Source organism: Rhinopithecus roxellana, chromosome 4, assembly GCF_007565055.1.
Source record: "Rhinopithecus roxellana isolate Shanxi Qingling chromosome 4, ASM756505v1, whole genome shotgun sequence".
Taxonomy (NCBI): domain Eukaryota; kingdom Metazoa; phylum Chordata; class Mammalia; order Primates; family Cercopithecidae; genus Rhinopithecus; species Rhinopithecus roxellana.
In genome coordinates, this window is record NC_044552.1 from 69,525,178 (window position 1) to 69,545,764 (window position 20,587).

At 55.1% G+C, this 20,587-nt stretch overlaps 1 protein-coding gene across 1 annotated transcript; it reads right to left on the bottom strand.

The window, feature by feature from the left end:
- Positions 1-11,713: 11,713 nt before the first annotated feature.
- Positions 11,714-18,122, bottom strand: LOC115897029 (ras GTPase-activating protein 3-like). The gene is made up of 7 exons (XM_030929601.1): positions 17,989-18,122; positions 16,100-16,256; positions 15,450-15,598; positions 14,571-14,685; positions 13,431-13,505; positions 12,677-12,731; positions 11,714-12,114 (listed from the first exon to the last, which is right to left on the bottom strand). The coding sequence occupies exons 1-7, from the start codon at positions 18,105-18,107 to the stop codon at positions 11,714-11,716; spliced, it is 1,071 nt and encodes a 356-aa protein (XP_030785461.1). The 5' UTR covers positions 18,108-18,122.
- Positions 18,123-20,587: the final 2,465 nt, after the last annotated feature.

A 20,587-nucleotide genomic window follows, 5' to 3' on the forward strand; every position in this document is an offset into this window, starting at 1 on the left:
GAAGAGGCAAGACTAAACAGGACTGGACTCCAGAAAGCCAGGGGGTGTTGCCAGCATTTATGGGATTGGGTGGCCATAAGGGTACTTTCAGCCAAGGGAACGAAAAAACCCGGCTGAAGCTGGCTCATTTGATAGGGAAACGGATTCTTTCAAATCCAGCACTGGAAGGGAAGGTGGCACCAGGTTTGGTTCTTGGGCTCTGGGTCCCCCTTAGGCTGTGGCATCCAGACACAGTCTTCAGAGGAGGGACTGTCTCTCCTGGTCTCTTTCTTAAAAGCCAAGACTCCTTCCCACACTGGTCCTGTGCCCACCTGCACACTCACTCACTGCAGGCAATGCATGATCCTGGACTCGGGCCAATCAGAGTGTAGCCCTGGAGCAGCAGGCGGGGTTGCTTGGCCCTGAGTCAAAATTGGGGTCTATGAAGAAGAAAAAGTTGTCAGGAGTATTGTCTGGGCAACCCACAGCACCCACTAAATCCTGAAGGGGGTGTGGTGTAGAGAAAGGACTTCCCGGCAGGATTGGGGCACAGTGCCCTGGCAGCACCTGCAGCCTGGAAAAAGTCGTCTTGGGCAGAAAGCTGTGCTGCTGTCCACCATGAGGGGTCAGCTGGGGACTCCTCGCACAGGGGCTACAGGCTGCAATACAAAGTGGTGCACGAGGGATCTAGAACAGACCACATGCCCTCCTCACATGAAATTTTAACAGAGTCCAGCATCTGACCTGGATCAAAACAGCATCTGCAGGGACTGACTCTGGGTCACCCCAGCCCAGCCCAGTATGCAGGTTGCTCCAGGACCCAGGTGCCTTTCTTGTCACAACCTGGGAGCATCAGGGCCTATGCAATGGTCAGGCTCAGCCAGAGGGCTTTGGGTATCACAATAGCTAAGGAGCTTAATGCCAGAGGGAAAGGTGAAGGGTTGGTCCTCAGTTTCCACACCACAGATTATCCTGGGGGGCTTCCAGCATTTTGCACTGGGAAGCCGCAGCTGATTTCAAGAGTCATGTGATCATTGTGCACTTCTCTCCGAGGCAAGCCCACTAGGAGCCCTGGGCTCACCTTGGCTCTTGCTTGACACCATCCTGGCATCTGAAGAGGGCTGGAAGTGATTCCTGGACTGGCTGCTGTGGGTGTGGTTGGATTTTCCCAGCTTCCTGGTGTTCCAGGGGGTTGCAGGAAGAGTCCCCTTCTTGGGAAGGCTGAATGCCCTGATCTCCAGGCTGGGGACCCTCTGGCTGGATGGACCTGTGAGTGCTCATCGCAGGTGGGAGATCTGAGTTGGGGGATGGGGAGATTTGGCATTGCAGATCAGACCCGAGAAGTTGGCGGAGACCTGAGGCTAGTGGCTGCAGCTTTCTGTCCTGGTTGACGTGGCCATGGTGGTTGTGATCATCCCTACATGGGTGAGGATAGCCCCGTGTGTGACCACACCATCACCCTGGAGCCACCGCTGGTGCTCTGCCATGGACAGCCATGTGCACACCACTTGCCAGAAACCCTTGCTCAGGGTGGCCTCGCAGGTGTTAAAACAGGAAGGGCTGGCCCAGCGTGGGAGTGTGGTTTTTTGGGGTGCTCTGAGAGCCTCCAAGGCCCCTAGATATGTCAGAGCCAGATGCTCCACAACCTTCTGTTTAACAACTTTGCTGAGATACAATTCATGAGCCACACGAGTCACCTGTGGGGAATGGAAGCTCATCGCAGGCCCTTTTGGACTTCATTTCTTCTGTTGAGTTGGTGGAAGGAGTCCTTGCCCTTCAAGAGATCCCTCTTTGTGCAGAGCCCCTGACCAAGAGGCCCACAGGAGCCCTGGGATTTTAAGTCACAGGGAAATATCAGGACCAAAAGAACCAATCTGGTCAACTCCTCTCCCCTTAGCCATGAAACTCTGGCTTATAACTAGGACACAAACATTTTATTCTTTGAAAACTTTTTTGAAACATTGGAACAGAACATCACACAGACACACACACATGCACACATATGTACACACACATACTGACACGTGCACACACTCGCGTGCACACACATGGACACACATGGACACACACACTCGTGTGCGCGCACATACACACGCACACACACAAAGACCCTGACATGGCAGAGACCTTGGGAAAGGCAGCCCACTTTTATCACTGTGAAAATGGGGGGCAGAGTCTTGCGCTCTCTCTCTCTTTTCCTTTCTCAGCCTTGTGAAATGCTTGTTTGGAGATAAATTGCTCACATCTGTGGAATCCTGCCTTTCATTCTGTGGCATTTAAGTCCCTTCCTGCTTCCCTCCCAATGCCCTGGGCTTGGGCCCTGTCTTTTACTTTTGGTGTCTCACTGTAAACATTGAGAAAGGACTTCTGGTGCATGGAACAACATACAACACTCGTATTTAGTTTGATGTCCCCGCCAGTCCTAAATTAAGCCACCTTCCTCCACAAGATTATCCTCTAGAATTGGTTTAATGATGATAACATTATTCATTTGACAACAAGCAATTGAACATTTTTTTTGTTTTGTCTTGTGTTTTGTTTTTTGCCTTGACCCAGCTGGCTCTTCTAGCCAGATAAGTGGTATTTTACATTGGAAGCAATTATCATTGTAATTACAGCGATGGCTGTCACTGGAAAGGTGATATTCTAGGAAAAGTGTCAGAGGCTCCAGGACACTTTGTTCCAGAATCCACACTTGTAGGCAAACTCAGAATTTTTAATCGGTTTCTTCGCCTCTCTATCTGCTCTTTGGAAGTCAGCCCATGTCAGCTTTGGATGCCACTTCCTGGTTTGGCTGGAGGTCTTCTGAAGGCTGGCTTCTAGAGTATTTAAAGCTGACTTACTGATCTATCTGGTGATTTTGAACCTTTGGCTTCAAGAATGTAGTGTATACAAATTACAGTCACAAAATCACATAAGCAAAAATTGTAATTTTTTTCTACAATTAAGCTAAATTTTTATCCTGAACTTCTTTTCTAATAGTTAGAAAACCCAACTTAGTCAATTGCAGGTAAACTCAGACAATTTCATGATCTAGCAGCCCTTTTGTGCTTAAGAGCAGTTAGGATCAGGATTTTCTGCCAGTTTTCTTGCTAGTATCTCATCGTGCGGTGGTTGGATGGGTGGTAGCTTACCTGGTATGGTAGGTTGGAAGCATGGCCTGACTTCACCTCTCCCTCTATTCTGCCCTTTGCCACATAATTCTCGTGTGTCCACCCACAGTGACGCCAGCCTCCGTCGTGGGACCTGTTTTGGCCAATGAGATATCAGCAAGTATGAGGCAATTAGAGGCTTGCAAAGCACTTGCATGATTAGACTTGCTTGATCTTCCCCTCTGCCCTTGCCAGAAGGACATGCCCATGCCAGCCCATGGATCCCAGGAGAACGAGAGGCAGGTGGAGCACAGCTGGCTCACCTGGATGGGATAGAGGCCACTGTAGCCAGCAACCCCAGACGTATGAGAAAGCAGCTCACAGCTACTGCAGGCTCATAGGAGACCCTGCATTAGGGGTGCTGAGCCCGGCAGTCCTGGAGCTAAATACGTGTTCCTTGTGATTAGGCAGCATCGCAGTGAAGGGATGATGCACATGAGGTTGTGCTATCTAGGGGAAGCATCTGCCCTTCTTGCACTTGCATTTGCAGAAATAGAAGGTCTTCCTCTTGTAGTTCATTACTGGTATCTCTTCCCTGTGAGATCCACTGGACAGAGCTGGCCCTCACAGGCTGGGTGCGGTGGCTCATACCTGAAATCCCAGCACTTTGGGAGGCCGAGGCAGGTGGATCCCCTGAGGTCAGGAGTTTGAGACCAGCCTGGCCAACATGGTGAAAACCCGTCTCTACTAAAAATACAAAAATTAGCTGGGTGTGGTGGCAGGCACCTGTAATTCCAGCTATTTGAGAGGCTGAGGCAGGAGAATCACTTGAACCCCACAGGCAGAGGTTGCAGTGAGCCAAGGTTGTACCACTGCACTCCAGCCTGGGGGATACAAAAAAAAAAAAAAAGTAAAAGAAAAGGGAAGAAACTGCCCCTCACTGACGTTGTCTGGGGCGGCCAAGGCTCCATGGGCCTCAGGCCTGCACAGTCACTGTGATGCCCGTGGCTCTGCCTGCATTGTGATGTCCTCTGCGCAGCTTGCTTCCCCTCAGCGGACAGCAATGCCTTTGCAGGGCACCAGGAGTGCCAGCTGCCCTCTGACTCTGAGAGACTGGAGAATGTTCAGCTCCCTTGGTAGCATCTCATCATTACCCTGGTCCCCAGGAAAGCATCTTGACTCCATCCCCTAGTCCACACGAAATGGATTTGTCTGCACAGCTTCCCAGACCTCCAGACAGGAGCTAAGCCAAGCCTTCTGTGCTCACATCCCAAAACCTGTCTTACCGATCTGTTGTTGCCCGCCCCCACCTCCCTCAACTCCCCCAACAGTTCCAAACTGTTCCTGGCTCCCCCCAGGAATAGTTGGGAACCCCCTCATGCCTGTCTGCTATCCTTATTGTCCTCCCTCCCCTCCTCCCTGGACATCAGTCCCCTTCTACGGGATTCTCCAGCAGTGAAGTTCCCTCTCCCTCCAGCCTGATAGTTTTCATGAAGCCTTTAAGTGCGGTCATCTGACTTTTCACCTCTTCCCTTCCCACTTCATGTATGCAAGTTGCTGGCACACATTTCCAACTGGGTCCCTTCAGGGCTTAGCCATTCCACTTCTAAATACCCAGCACTTGCTTTCAAGACAATTATCTGTGATGAGATTCAAAAATTGATTTTAATCTGAAAAGCCAAGAACTTGACCCCCACTCCCCTGTATGTCTGGGTTCTTTATATAGAATCTGGTTGCATTTTCAGGTTAACATTGGAGGCCTGGCACATGGCCTCATGCCATAATCCCAGCACTCTGGTAGGCTGAGGTGGAAAGACTGCTTGAGCCCAGGAGTTCACGATCAGCCTGGGCAACATAGGGAGACCCCATCTCTACAAAAATTATTTTTAAAAATTAGCCGAGTGTGGTGGTGCACACCTGTGGCCCCAGCGAGGCTGAAGTGGGAGGATCGCTTGAACCCAGGACGTCAAGGCTGCAGTGAGCCATGATGGCGTCACTGCACTCCAGCCTGGGTGACAGAGCAAGGCCCTTTTTTTTTTTTTTTTTTTTTTAAAGACAGTCTTGCTCTTGTGGCCCAGGCTGGAGTGCAATGGCATGATTTTGGCTCACTGCAATCTCTGCCTCCTGGGCCCAAGTGATTCTCCTGCCTCAGCCTCCTGAGTAGCTGGGATTACAGGCACCCACCACCACGCTCAGCTAATTTTTGTATTTTTAGTAGAGACGGGGTTTCACCATGTTGGCCAGGCTGGTCTCGAACTCCTGACCTCAAGTGATCCACCCCCCGCTCCCCTCGGCCTCCCAAAGTGCTGGGATTATGGCATGAGCCAGCGCTCCCGGCCAAGACCCTATCTTAAAAAATAAAAAATAATTGGAAGAGGGTGGTAACTTGATACAATAAGAAAATGTATGTGAAAGAAACCTCAGGTAATGCCTCTAAAGTTGATCCTGTCACAAGCGTATGATTAAATTGAGAACCTCCTTTTGATTTGAGGCGATTGACTAGTCAGAGTGTGGAACAAAGTTGAGTGAGTCTGAGTGCTGAGCAAGAAAGGGCTGGCTTGGCAGAGAGCCATCCAGGAGAGCTGCATTCCACTGCCAAGGCTGATGCCATCGGTGGGCCGCTGGGCAAATCACTTAGCCTCTCAAAGCCTCAATTTTCTCCTCTACAAAACAGGGGGTTGGATCAGATGATATTTTTGGTCCATTCCAGCTTTGAAGTTCTGTGACCCAGGATTTATGCCAAGAACAATTAAGGCCAGAGCCAGATTCTGATCTTGCTGAATTGACCACCTCTCCTTCTTTAAACTGACAGTTTTCTTTTCAGTTTCTAAATCTGATCATTGCTATAATTGTTGGGCATTGACAATGGACGTGGGATGACAGCTGGACCCCCATGCAAACATCAGAGTGTAACAGGACAAAGATCATGGGCTTTGAAGTGCGACCAACCCGGGGTTTATGTTAGGAGGTGTTCAGCTGAAAATAACTTACAAATACCTAACGGTGGCTTCAACCATAAGGACATTTATCACTTTCTCACCAAGAAGTCTGGAGGCAGGTGACCCTCAGGCTGGTTTGACAACTCCTGATGCCATTTTGGACCTAGGCATGGTCCAAGCTTCCATTTTGCTTCTTCAGCTTGTTGGCCTTCTCCATGTCACCTCATGGGTCTCAAAAGGCTGCCACAGGCCACACACCCGACTTCCATAAATGTCCACAGACAGGAAGGAGACATGGATCAAGAGGCATTGGTCCTTGAACTGTTCCCCAGTTTTTACCAGGGAGAAAATCTTTCAAGAAGCCCCTCCTCCCAAAGCTTTCTCTTCCATCCCATTGGCCAGAATGGGCTACATGCTCATCCCATACCAGCCTCTGCCAAAGGGGAACAGGATTCTTGTGACCAGCTAAGACCAATCACAATCCATCCCCTGGGGCCAGCCAGATTGATTGCAATAAAAACGAGGTGTGGCCAGTGCTGCGGCTGGTGCCTGTAATCTCAGCACTTCAGGAGGTTGAGGCAGGAGGATCACTTGAGTCCAGGAGTTCCAGAGCAGCCTGGGCTACATAGTGAGACCCTGTCTCTACAAAAAAATTAAAAGAATTAGCTGGATGTGGTGGCATGCACCAGTAGTCCCAGCTACTCGGGAGGCTGAGGTGGGAGGATTGCTTGAGTCTGGAAGTGTGAGGCTGCAGTGAGCCATGATTGTGCCACTGCACTCCACCCTGGGTGACAGAGTGAGACACTGTCTCAAAAAAAGGGGGGTTGGGCCCTGGAAGTTGGTAGGCAGCTAACGGGATCTGCCACACTGGTTTTTAATTTGGACTCCATTTAATTGTCTGTGTGATCCTGAGCAAATCACTCAGCATTCATGAGCCCCATTTCCAGCGTCTGAAAAATAGGATAATCATTCTCACTTCACGGGGCCGTTGGGAGGACTAAGTCAGAGAATATGTGGACAGTGTCCAGGACATTTGACCAGACCACACATGTCCCCTTGTTCTTCCTGATGTTACTGTGGATGCTGGTGGAGGGCATGGTCTGTGCTGAGCCATCTATTCCCAGGTTTCAGTTTCGATAAACTCCATTTCCATGGCAAGACACGCATGAGCATTGCCAAAGTCAACACGCTCGGCTCGCCTGTTTACGGCGGCGGCACCTGCTGCTCTAACGGGGCTCTGGGCTCTTCTGTACATATTGGTTTTGGACAGTGGCTGCGGCGATTTGGTCTTCAGATTTCTTATGGGGGAGATTTAGCATCTGGCAACACGGCCTCTAACTGCGAGGAGTCTCCTAATAAGAACTGTGGTCGGTCGTGTGCTGGCATTGGCCTTCTGTGAGGAGAGGAAAAAAGCATTGCTTAGATAAGGCACTGATTCCGTAGGACAAGGTGGCCCGTTTCATACCCTATTGTGATCTAATGGGCATCTTAAACTTGCAAGCTCAGGTCGAACTTGGGGGTTTCCTGTTCTCTCCCCTCATGGCTAATCTGCCCGCCCCCTCTCTAAACAGAGTCTGATCCGACCTCTTCCCATTTTGTTCTCTTCTCCTCTTCTTTATCCTGCTCACTCTCCTGCAATAGGCTCTGTCTGTTCCCTAGGCCCAGAATGGCCTCCCGGTGACCGTGCAGAGACAGAAGCCGTGCCAGAGCTCGCTGCTGCTTAGACCCTTCCTGAGGCTTTCCACTGTGAGAGGAACCCAGTCCAGATCTTTCCCTGGGACCCAGGCCTTGTGATCTGGCCCCAGCTACCCCTCAGGCTCCTCTTCTCACACAGGGCCAGCCTCAGGGACCCTCGGCATCTGCAGGGGCTATGACCTGGGGGCCCCGACCTGGGCATCACGCTGCTGTCCTTTTGAAATTCTGACCAGCTGTTGAACAGGAGGCCGCATTTCCTTCTGCAGTTGATCCCACTGATCCCACAGACTCTGTCCTGTCCCCACACTCTTTCCATCAGTCTCTGAACACCCAAAGCTCTCCCTTTCTTCTTGGTGCTCAGGACTGTTCCCCAGCCCTTGAAGTGGACCTGCCTTCCCAGTGAGGACTCCCCTGCCTGGCACTGCCCTGAAACCCAGCAGGCTCTGCCATTGGGCTGCATGGCCCAGCTCCTCACAGCCCTCACCCTCCCTGTAAGCTATCTCCTGTATTTGTGGTGCCTGGTTTCCCCTACACGCCAAGCTCCATGTGAGCCGTGCCACCTGTGTGTGTACACTGGAGTCCCCATGCTTAAGACAGCACCTGGCACACACAAACAGAGCATGCACTCAGGAAGACTGTTGAATGAATGAATGAATGAATGAATGAAGAGCATAAAGCAACCATCTGATTCCAGAATTTAGATTCTGTTTTAGGCTTAGAGGAAGTAATTTAAAGGGACAAAAAGTGTTGCTGGCAGGAACAGTTAATATTCTGTGATTCTGATTTGGGATAGGGGTCACTGAGGGAGAGGAAACTGAGTACGGCCGTCCCTTTGCTGTACTGGCACTGGCCTCTCAAAAGATGTGGTTAATTGGGTATTCTGAATATTCAGTGAGTGGCTCTAATGCTTTAATAAAATTAGGACTGAGGCAAAGGACAATGCCTGGAAGAGCTACCACCACATGCACACACACACATACACATACACACAAACATACACATACACACACATGCACACAAACATACACATACACACACAAACACACACATACACATACACACAAACATACACATACACACATACACATACGCAAACACACACATACATATACACACATGCACACATACACATATACATGCACACACAAACACACACACAAACACACACATGCAAACACACGTACACACATGCACACCCACATACACACATGCACATACACATACACGCATACACACACACGCACACATGTACTCATACACACATACACATATACACGCGCACACACACGAGTTTAGGGCAGCAGCGTCCCTTCTGAGTGGCCGCAGGTGCTTTGCAGAGACTGCACACAGCCCTGACCTGTGTCTGGCAGAGGCTCCAAGGGCACAGACCGGTGGGCTCTGGTGAGGTTCGCACTCCCCATTTCCAGGATGCTGGGGTCCTGCTGCCTCTGCCCTCAGACCCAGCCCCGGGCAGCACCTTTGAGATCCGGGGTGATCCCCATAGCCCATCCCTGTGCTCTGGTCTCCTCTAGAGAAGGCCAGGAGTGGATTTTAGGTTTGAGGACAAAAAATTAGTCTCCCTCCAAGAGGCCTAACACTGGGCCCCAGTCAGTGCCCCGAGGTGGCTTCAATCTCTCAAGCTGGCCGTTTGCACTAAGGTGCCATGAGCACTGCATGGGGTGATGTAGGAAAAGGCTGGTGAGCACGTGGGAGGCTCTGCATGCAGCCGTGGCTTCTCTGCCAGCTGTCTTGGTTCTGAACAACAGAACACACCTGAGGAGTTTGTGTAGACGGGGAGTTATTACAGTGTATGCAATGGTCCCTGGGACCACCGCTAGGGCTGCAGAGACAGGTCAAGGCCGAGATTCCAGGATCAGTGCTGAAAATCAGCTCCCCGGCCACCGCACTGTCACCCACACCCATGTGGCTTCTGCATGGAGCTGGGAGTTGCAGCTTGGGCCACTGCAGCCCCAACTGCTGTCACCACGAGAACTAGGGGCACTTGCTTCCACCTGCGCCAGGGAAAAAGAACCCACAGAACCTGTTCCTGCGCATCGCTCCCTGGCAGCTGACACCCTCCTGGGTCGCATCTGGCGGTGGAGACTGCATCCTCACGGCAGGGGGAGCTGGGCTTTGAATCCTGGCTTCCATGTCGAGAAGTTGAGGCTCGTAACAGGGGATTTCCTCCAACAGAGGAAGGTTATTTGGAGGAAGAGGGCGTGACACCCGGGATGAGCTGGTCTCTCGGAAGTTGCGGTCAATGGGAACTCTGCACCTTCAGAAGAGGCCCCAGTGCTGTGAGCTGCAGGGAGCATGAGACACAGAAGAAACCAACAAATAACAGGAGGCTTCAGAAAGTGTCCTTCACCCAGGCCAAGGGCTTGGCTTCTGCATCTGAGGCCCCCTGGGAATAGGTCTCTGTGGGGGCCTCACCTGGTGCCTGTGGGGAAGGGGGCAGCAGGCCTGGGAAACAGAGCCCTGGATGTTCAAAGCCAGCACTCCGGAGCTGGGCAGCCTCTGCCAGTTGGGGAGTTTTGGGTGTGGGTACCAGTACCAGGCCCTGTGGCTCCTGATGGCTCCTGCTTTGAACCCCAACAGAGCTACTAAAGATGCAGTTTCTCCAACAGGCCATTAGGCTGGTGTCTGACTGTTGCCCAGGGGAAATCATCACCATAAACATGATCATTGTCATAATTTGCATCCGCTGGGTGCTGAACCGAGCACTTTTTTTTTTGTTTTTGAGATGGAACCTTGCTCTGTCGCCCAGTTTGGAGTGCAGTGGCACAATCTCAGCTCACTGCAACCTCCACCTTCCGGGTTCGAGCGATTCTGCTGCCTCAGCCTCCCAAGTAGCTGGGATTATAGGCGTGAACCACCTAGCCCAGCTAATTTTTGCATTTTTAGTAGAGATGGGATTTTACCATGTTGGCCAGGCTGGTCTCAAACTCCTGACCTCAGGTGATCCGCCCGCCTTGGCCTCCCGAAGTGCTGGGATTACAGGTGTGAGCCACCACACCCAGCCTGAACTGCACGTTAAGTCTCTTATCTGTAATACTCCAAGTAGCCCAGTGAGGTAGGTGTATCCCTACTTGACAGGGAGGACAGTGGTGCACAGAGAGGCTGGCACGAGGAGGCAGTGGCAGCCTGGCCTGGGACTGTGCTCTGAGCCACTCAGTCAGGCTGTTGCTTCGCGAGGTGTGGACATGAGCTGCCACTTCACTCCCACGCACACCACAAACCAACGGGACCCGTGGATCCCACACATCACTCACAAGGTGCAGCACGACAAGCCTAGGTTGGGAGTGACGGATTCATTCTCCAGAGGACAATGACATCCCATAAGGATCACACCCGAGTTCCTCCCCTAAGGAGCCATCTCTGTGTCCTGAGGGGTGAGGCGCAGAGGGGCGATGCTCCTTGCACCCCAACTGTGTGAGGAAGAGGATGAAGCTCTCTTGTCTCAAAACTACAGAGAGTTTGAGGACAGAGAACTCCTCTAAGACCAGAATAGGGCCAGAAAGCGGGCCTTTCCATCTACTCCACAACAGAAGGCCCGGGCCAGGGTCATGACGAGTCAGGGCCAAGACCCCTTGACCACGGGCCAGGTCTCCAGCGAGAACGCAGCAAATCCTGCAGGTTCTGAAGAAAATGAGGCTGTGCTTGAAGATCCCTCTCGCTCAACCCAAACCCCGACTTGCCTAGTGGACTTGGTCAGCTGGCAGCAGATGCTGAGAGTGTGAGGGGCCATGGCTTGGGTAGCCATCTAGTCACTCACAGGCTATTGTTGTTAGAAAAGAATTCGCAGTAGGATATGTGCAAGCAAAACACAAAAGATGTAAAATATATTTACAAGACCCAGGGGACTGGTTAGAAACAAAATCAAGAGAAGGATAAAATGAAAATGCAAATAGGCAAGCTGTAGGAAGCTGCCTGAGGTCCCTGGCCAGCCTGCACGCTTGGTTTTGAGATTCCTCATTGCAGGAGTGAAAAGAGAAATCCGGTCAGGATTCAGACGCCTGTGCTTTCCAATCTCCCTGGTTCTCGGCTTCCGAGGCTGTCTTTGCCAGGACCTTTCCAGGTCAGAAGTCCTGCTTTCCATCTGTTCTCATAGGAACCTCCCCTCACATGCACTCCCTTCCTGTCCTCATTTTTCTGGCCCTTCTCTGGGTTTATTTTCAGAAGCCTTTTCTTCTGAAGCTGCAGGGACAGCACAGAAGAGTCCAGGTTCCAGCGCTCCCAGGCCCCTCCCTGCTGAGGTAAACCAGGCTGAGCTCGGCCCTTCCCCACTGGCCTGGCCTGCCTTCCCGGCTGGGTGTGGGCCAGTGGCCAGGATTGGAAGCGCGTGTGGAAAGAGATCTGCGTGCACCTCGAAGCAGCCAGCATCAGCCGGAGTGGAGCCCCGGCTTCTCCTTCAGAGTTAAGGGACTCATGACCTCCCTCATTACTCCTGGCTCATTTATAATCAGCTTTCCCATTATCTTGCAGTGAAGCCCTCCCAGAATCACATTAATTGCCTATAACTGCAGCTGAGTGGTTCATTTATTTTTTCTAATTTACAGGATCCAAATGGTTTAACCCCAATTTTATTTTAAAACTTTGGGGGTTTTGTAAACTTCAGAGGCACTAAGGCTGAAGTGGCCAGACACAGACTCACACACGTCCATGTGCACACACACCATCACACACACCACGGCACAAGCCAGGCAGGCCTTTTGGGTGAGACACGGGGGAGTCAGGCAATATGATCTAAGGGGCTGCTATGTAACCAGCACTCCCACCATCACCAACAACACCACTACTGCCAACATCAGTACCAACACTACCACCACCACCCAACCACCATAACAACATGGCCACCACCATCACCAATACCAACACTGCCACTATTGCCACCATCCCCACCACCACCACCACTACCATCACCATTCTCACCATCATCACCAACAATACCACCACTGTCAACCTCAATACCAACACTACCACCACTAGCGTGGAAGACGCGGTCCACGTACTGCCGTAGGTTCTCCTGCAACGGGACACGGCACTGGGACCCACTGCCAAGGTTGCCCGCAGGCGCGTGTAGCACCAGGACACACCCAGGGAGGGGTGTGTGGGGAGGGGCTGAGGGCGGACGCAGGGCCGCCACGGCAGCAAGACACGTGTGAAGAACGGACACTCGCTAGAACGTGCCTGCCCGAGGCAAGAGCTCTGTCCGGTCATTTCATACAGAGATGATCGAACAGCACGGTCTGCAAGAAGTATCATGTGAAGTGACTAAACTGTTGGGGCAAGTTCAACATCAGGGAGTTTTGCTGTTTTAAAACGCAGGACACAGCTCCGGGGACAGCCTGGGGAGGTGGGGAGGCCATCCTGTCCCAGGAAAAGGTGGGGGCAGGAGCCATCGCCCCAGGGGAGGCAGAGCTGGGTGTGCAGGGCAGATCCTCAACGGGAGGCAGAGCTGGGGTGTGCAGACCAGATCCCCAAAGCCGGCTGGGACACCCCAGGGGAGGCAGAGCCAACCACACAGGCCAGGCCTAAGGCGGTGGCTGAGGCCTCCCAGCAGTGCAGCCAGCGTACTGTAGCCAGGCGTGGCAGGTATCCCTACGCCCGGTCCTGCGCCCACCCCAACAGGGGTCACGGGGTGACTCAGAGCTTCCAGGCAGCCACCGGCTGAAAGACCCCAAGCAGGTGACTGGCTTTGGTTGCGTTCATGAACAAAACCTACCATGTTGTTTTCAAGGTTTTCTCCATCTTTCAGCTTCACGGGGTCTATTTCACAGGGTTTGTGGCTCTGGCATATCTGGGGAGAGGTTTAAGACGGGGCTCTGTGAGTGGGTTCCGGGAGCACAGGCAGGGAGGCAGGAGAGGGGCTCACGCCTGGCTGAGATGCAGACCCTGAGCCTCATCCAGAAAATGCCGAGACAGCTCCTGGAGCGCGGCCACTGGCATGGTGAGGCACGGAGGGGCATGGTGAGGCACGGTGAGGCACGGAAGGGCACAGGGGGCATGGTGAGGCGCGGAGGGACACGGTGAGGCGCGGAGGGGCACAGGGGGCATGGTGAGGCACGGAGGGACATGGTGATGCCGGACTGCAGGGCCACCGTTGGGTGGTGTCGCCCCGAGCCTTGGCTGCAAGGGGGCCACTCTGGGCCCGTGTCACAGGCTGCTGAGGTCAGGTGCAAACGCCGGGCACAGGGCCCAGTCCATGGCCACAATTAGACGTGCCGGGCTTTCTCTGAGAGTGATGTGTGGCCGTGATCAGACGAGCCGGGCTTTCTCAGGGAGTGATGTGCTGATGGGCACCAGCCACACAGACCAGGCCTCGCAGGCCTTTAAGAATATTTTTACTTCAAAATGCTGCCATGATTCTGCCCACAGAGCAAACCAGAATGTGCTATGTTAAATTTTCTCACATTTGCAAAGAGCCTGTTTACAAAGCTGCTCATAAATAGGGGGCACAACCTGGCAGCATCAGAGGGTCGGGTGAGGACTGCACATGTGGGTATCAGAGGGTGGGGCATGCAGCTCAAACGTGCCATGCAGCCGGGGCCCAGACACAGGGGACCGCAGGACGTGTGGAGAAAGGTCTCCCTGGGAAGAGCCAGGTTTTTCTTGCATGTTCTTCTCCTTAGTGGAATGGCGGGTTTTCTTATGTATAGTTTTAATTTGGGAGAACCTGGAAGGTTCTGGAGTACACAGGGAACATCCTCTCGATAAAAGCGAATGAATCAGCATCCCTGCGGCAAGGCCGGAGGGGCGGACGTTCGAGCCCAGCTCGTGGTCTGGCTGGATCCCTGTGCAGTGCCCTGTTGGGGGAAGTCCTCCTCACACCCCGCGATGCTGAGGACTCCGGCCCCGTGCTCACCTCCTCGATGGCGGGCTTCAGGGTGACATGTAGGTAATGCATCCCCGCCAGCTTCATGGTCTCGTCGATGCACTTGGACGCCAGCGAGTTTCCTCGGAAGATGGTGTTGGGGTCCCTGGGAAATGGCGATGGGGACAGTGTTTGTCTCCTGGGGACGCGGAAGGGCAAGTCGGAGCAGAGCCTGGCCCCGAGCACCTGCCTGTGGGCCGTGAGGTCAGCGCACGCCCATCAGTCGGCTTCCTGACGTTTTACAAGGAGCACAACCAGGCCAGGAGCTCGAGGCCCTGGCCATGGAACCGTCCTGTGTCAACAGTGCCAGAGGGAACCACTCGGCTGCCTGCGTGGCCACCAGCTCAGGAGGAGCCTGGCTGGCCTTTGCTCCCGTCCTCTCGCCCTCTGCGGCCTGTGCCTGCACAGAGAATTGAGCACCAGACCCTGGCAGGATCCAAGGGCCAGCAGAGAAGCAAACCCCTCCTGCCAGCTACGGTGGCCACAGGTGCAGCCAGATGTTTCCAGAATAAGGCGTCTGGAAACAGCGCTCAGCAGGTCCTGAGGGAAGCCGTGCCCTGTTTTCATGGGCTCCCAAAGTGCCCCAGGGAGGGGACCTGAGCTGTCCTCAAGCCTGGGAGCCGTTTCCCCTCCCCACTCACTCACTCTACCCGGGATTTCAAAGGCAAATGGGGCTTTCAAAGAAAAGAAAAAGAATCATTAACTGGGTCTGTGAGAGCAAGCCTGAATCCACACGGTTTCTGCGGACCCTTGAATTCCCTCAAGCCCTGCGCCAGAACGTGGTTCCCGGCGACAACCTTGCCATCCCTGCAGCGGGTCCAGGCCGCTCTCCCCCAGGGCAGGGCGGGGCGGGGTGGGGCGGGCACTCACTGGGTCCGCTTCACCTCCGCGCTGGCGATGGCACTGATGAAGGGCACCACCCTGCCATAGTGTAGCAAGAGCCGCACCAGCGGGACGGCCGCCTCCTGCTTCTCCCGGCAAACCTCGCCCAGGATGTGGGCGGCGGACGCTGACACGGGCTGCGGGGAGGGGTGAGGTCAGTGCTGGGGCCTGGGCTGTGGGACCCTCAGAGGCCTGTCCCCACACTGGCTGGGGTCTCACTTCCAGCCACAATAGATACGGCTCTTTGCTGAGACAGAAACACATATATTCACAAAAGCACCAAAACTTCCCATTTGCTGCTGCTTGGCTGGGCCCTTGGTGGGGCGTCTGCACCTCCTCCTAGCAACCCCCAAATGCAGCCAGCTCTAGGGCTCCTGAGCCGGCAGAGGGACCCTGATGATGGGGTCCCCTCAAACAACCCGGGGAAGCCCTCAGCTCCCATGGCTCTACCTGCCAACAGGCCAGTGCCCCCAGCAAAGGGGTCCAGACATCTGGGCGGGAAACAGGCTGGGCTGGGAGGTGCGGGAAAGGCCCCCTCAGGGACGAGGTGCCCTCTGGGGTGGGGCAACGCGTGGGGCAGGGCCCCAGGCAGGTGGCACCTCCTGCCCATACCCACAGGCCACGACGTGGACAAGCACCTCCACGTCAGCAGACTTCAACAGCAGGTCCCGCAAAGGGCTGTAATAGTCAGAAGAAAACACATGGTCTTCCGTGTACACCACGTTCAGCCGCAGGGAGCCCAGGTCGTCTGGCTTTAGGCTCTTGCTACCGTTGTCCCGGGGCTGCAGGAAGTACCTGGGTGGGAGGGACACATGGAGGGAGGCGTGAGGCTGAACCTGCCAAGGAGCAGCTCTCAGGGCAGCCCAGCTGCCTGCTTGAGGCCGACTGGTCAGGAGGGTGGTCCCGCAGGACCCCCCAGAGTGCAGCCCCCAGGATTCCCCACAGAAGACCCCCAGCAGGGCTGGCCACTGGGGATCCCCAGGAAGCAAGTGTTGGAGTCAAAGACGAAGGAGTCAATGGGGGAAACGTGGAGGGGGATGGGGGGTGCAACGTGGAGGGAACGGATTTCCGGGAACCTGCGCAGAAGTGGTCAGTGATTCGCCGTGAAGACCCACAGCCAGCAGTGTCAGCAGCAGGTGGAAATGAAAATTAATTCAACCAAAGCGTGCCGTGGCTCCTGATGTCATGGGTGGGGGCCTTGGGCTGGTGAGCCTGGCAGGCCACCTCGGCACCTGGTCATTGTGGGTGATGTTTTCTCCCCGGCCACTCTTCCATCTTTGGTTCTACCCCACGCAGTCACCCAGGAGCCCTCTCTGCTCTGATTTGTGGGCCAGGCAGTCTAAGCTCTCAGGTGGGTGGAGCCCGTGTCCGAGGCACGAGCCCCCGTCAGGTGGGTGGAGCCCGTGTCCGAGGCACGAGCCCCCGTCAGGTGGGTGGAGCCCGTGTCCGAGGCACGAGCCCCTGTCAGGTGGGTGGAGCCCGTGTCCGAGGCACGAGCCCCCGTCAGGTGGGTGGAGCCCGTGTTCGAGGCACGAGCCCCTGTCAGGTGGGTGGAGCCCCTGTCTGAGGCATTAGCCCCCTGGGGTTCTCTGGGGTCTGTGGTGGCTGCCTTGGCTACCCACGCCAGGGGTTCGCTCAGTGTAGGAGGAAGCCTAACTCAGCTCAGGGGGCCGGTGCCTGGGCCGTCTTCATAGAATCAAAAGACACGTGCGTTTCAGTTTCTGGGATGGAAACTTGCCCTCACACACACGGCAGAGGGACACATGGGGCATATGAGGCCACAGCACACAGTCCACGCCTGGCAGTGCACGCCTCCCGCGACTCCGGGCCCTCTAAGGAGCTGCCTGTCGCTAAGGGACACATGTGAACTGAAAGTAAAATCAAACAATGGCCTGCTCCTTCCACCAAAACACCAAGCACCTGGAGAAAACAGGAAAGAAAGGCAGGAGACAGCAACACACGTCATGCCCTGGGGTGGGTTCTGGGTCAGAGCCGACCCCTGAGGTCTAGACGTGCAGAGGGGAGTGGAGAACCCTGTAATGCGCCCTCAAAAGGAGGTGCTGCCGAGGGCCCAGAGCAAGACCCGGAGTGCAGCCGCAGGGCAGGGCCCGCTGTGCGCATTCTGGGCTCCTGCACCAGCTGCTGATGCCCTCTCCTCCCGGGGTCAGACCCTGCGAGCTGCTGGTGGCTCAGGGCCGCTTTCACCCGGGGTCAGACCCCGCGAGCTGCTGGTGGCTCAGGGCCGCTTTCACCCGCGTTCCCTGTCTTGTTTTAAGGTGCCAGCCATCATGAGTCCCTGCTGAGTGTGATCCCTGCTGCCTCTCCTCACCTGCCATTTCTCACCTGCTGTGGGGCAGAAACTCATCAAGCCAGAGCTTGTCAGAGCTACATGAAAAGTAAGAGCGGGTGGGTGCCGGGCGCAGCTGAGGACCAGCACGCACGGCCTCTGTGCCTTTCCACTCAGAGGCAGCATGGGTTTTTGTGTCTCTCCGAGATGCGGATGTCTGCAGGCGCAGCGTCACCTTACCACGCCTCATAGGAGCTGGACTGCCGCAGGACTTTCAACGGGATCCTTAGTTCTCCCAGGAATTCATCTCCAAACTTCAGGTTACTGGCATTCCAGAGGTCAACTCTGAAAAACAGCATCGGTACAGCTCTAGCTGAGGGCGGGCAGCCCGGGTGGAGAGAGATTACGGGCCACGCTTTGTTACCCTAGGAGCAGAGGGGAGCCTGCAGTGCCTCCCAGAGTCTCCATCAAGGCTCAGCCCACGGGGCACATTTAAAACACATCAGACCAGCCTGTGGCTTTGGAATAAAGATGAGTGTCTCCCAGTGGTAATGGGCAGGCAGAGGAAGGCGGAAGGCCATGGGCCCAGACTCAGACCCCAGGCTCTTAGATAGGAAGGAGCCTGGGCGTCGCTCTGTGCACCCAGGAGTTACATGACCCCAGGCTCTGTGCCAGGAGGGAGCCGGGCATTGCTGCGTGCACCCAGGAGCTACATGACCCCAGGCTCTGTGCCAGGAGGGAGCCGGGCATCGCTGCGTGCACCCAGGAGCTACATGACCCCAGGCTCTGCACCAGGAGGGAGCCGGGCATCGCTACGTGCACCCAGGAGCTATGTGGCTGCTGCCGCTCTCGGCTCCAGCACCATCTGTCCCCTTTGCCCACAACAGGCCCAATGTCAGCAGCCTGTGCACGGCGGGCAAGGGAGACCCTCAGGGGCCCGTGGCGTGTGCCTCTCACGCCGTCCCAGCATACGGCCCAGCAGCCTCCATCTGCAGGGCTCACTGCAGGGGATGATGGAGAACTTGGGCCGTAGAGAGGAGGGTGCCCACGGAGGATGGGCTGCCTGATTCAACAGCCAGGGGCTCTCTGCTTTCGTCACATGAAAATGTGCCTCAAAACAAAACTGGGCGCTCGTGAATGCCCTGCCCCCGAATGTAGAACCCTGTGTCCACGGATCGCTCACGGCCTGGGGCATGAAGTGGATTCAGGGGCCACGCACCCCACAGCGGGGGGAGAACCGTGGCCACAGCATGATCCACGAATCTCCCTGAGTAGCCCAGGCCCAGCATTCCACTAACGCTCTGTCCTGGTGCGGGATGGTGCGTGTCCCCTCAGACCTGGGGCTGTGAAATTCTGGTAGACACACTGTGCCCCAGTCCCTCACGGCCAGGACCCACCCACGGGCCTGAAACACCCGAAGTCATGAGTGGCCAGCTCTACCCACGGGCCTGAAACCCTAGTGATACATGGCCGGCCCTACCTGGGGGCTAAAACTCAGCAGGTCTAACCACGCTGTGGCCATCACGGGCATCCCCCTGGGGGGAGAAGATTCCGCAAGGCCGGTGATTCTGTTGCCCTTGCGAATCCTGCAGGGCAGAGGCACCGCAGAGGCACTGGCGTCTGGGGCCGGGGAGGGCTGACAGGCTACGCAAGAACCCACAGCGCGCTCCTTTCAGAAGGAACAGAGGGGACCGCTGATCTGCACATGGACTTTGAAAATGTGCCAAGTGGCCAGGCAGGCGCATCTGCCTTTAAAAAGGGAAATATTTAAAACATGTTTTGTGTGCTTTTAAAAAATTCAGTAACTAGGACTTCACTCCTGAATTCAAAACTTGGTGTAAAAAGGAACCAACGATGGTGCTTCCTTCTCTCAAAAAAGGGGCTGGCGGTGGGGCTGGCATGAGTCCCGGGGAGGCTTCCTTGATGCCCGGCCCAGGGTCTCGGGCCCTAGCTCAGTACCGTGAAATCTGGAAATGAAGGTTGAGGGCAAGACATTTAAAAATGGGACTCAAACCGAGACAGGTGGTGGAGACAACCCTCCTTTAGGACTTACAGTGAGGAGGGAGCGAAGCAGAGCCGGGGGCACACAGGACCTCAGGGTGTCCAAGACTCCATGTGGGGTGGGGGGACGCCAGGGCAGCTGCCACGTTTCCAATGGCAGCTCTTGTTCCACAGGACCCTGACCCCATGGGAGGCAGATGTGACCGACCACATCAGGGACATTCCCACGGTTCAGGGCCCTGACCCCTCAGGAGGTGGATCTGACCGACCACGTCAGGGACATTCTGTGGTTCAGGATGGAGACAACTGTGGGAGGCCGATCTGACTGGTAACATCAGGGACATTCCTACAGTTCTCAACCACAAAACCACGCCTCCCAGCAGCCGTAGGGCCTGAGCCACACACCGGCTCCACATGTCCCGGTAAGGGTCCCCCCAGGGCAGTGCCAGGCCCTGGGAGGGAGCGTAACCAGGGATTTGATGGCACATTCTCCAAAATGACCTAAAGAAAGCAGGTGCATCCCAGGCTCAGGAGCATCCCAGGCTCAGGGTCTCAGGGCTGGCTGGGGAGGGTCAGGAGGGAGCCGTTTCGTTCCTTCTCTGTCCAGCATGGAAAGGTTCGGGGGCTTCAGGGCAGGTTCATCTGCCTCTTCACGGGGGATGGGGGCATTTGTTGGTACAGAAGGAACAGAGGCTACGTTCAAAAAGAAACAGGAATCCAGCCTATTTTCACCGGGAGGGGAGAACCCACCAGCGTTTGTGAAGGGCACATTCTGGGGCCCGCCCTCCCCCGACCTGAGTCAGCCGGATCGTGGGGCTCTCTAAATCCTGGGCCTGAG

Coding starts and splice junctions, on each gene's coding strand:
- LOC115897029 (XM_030929601.1), bottom strand. CDS start 18,107: ATGCTGTTTTTCAGAGTTGACCTCTGGAATGCCAGTAACCTGAAGTTT. Junction 15,599..16,099: donor TGAAGTCTGCTGACGTGGAG/GTGCTTGTCCAC, acceptor CCCTCCCCGCAG/CCCGTGTCAGCGTCCGCCGC. Junction 12,732..13,430: donor AAAACCTTGAAAACAACATG/GTAGGTTTTGTT, acceptor GTCCCGTTGCAG/GAGAACCTACGGCAGTACGT.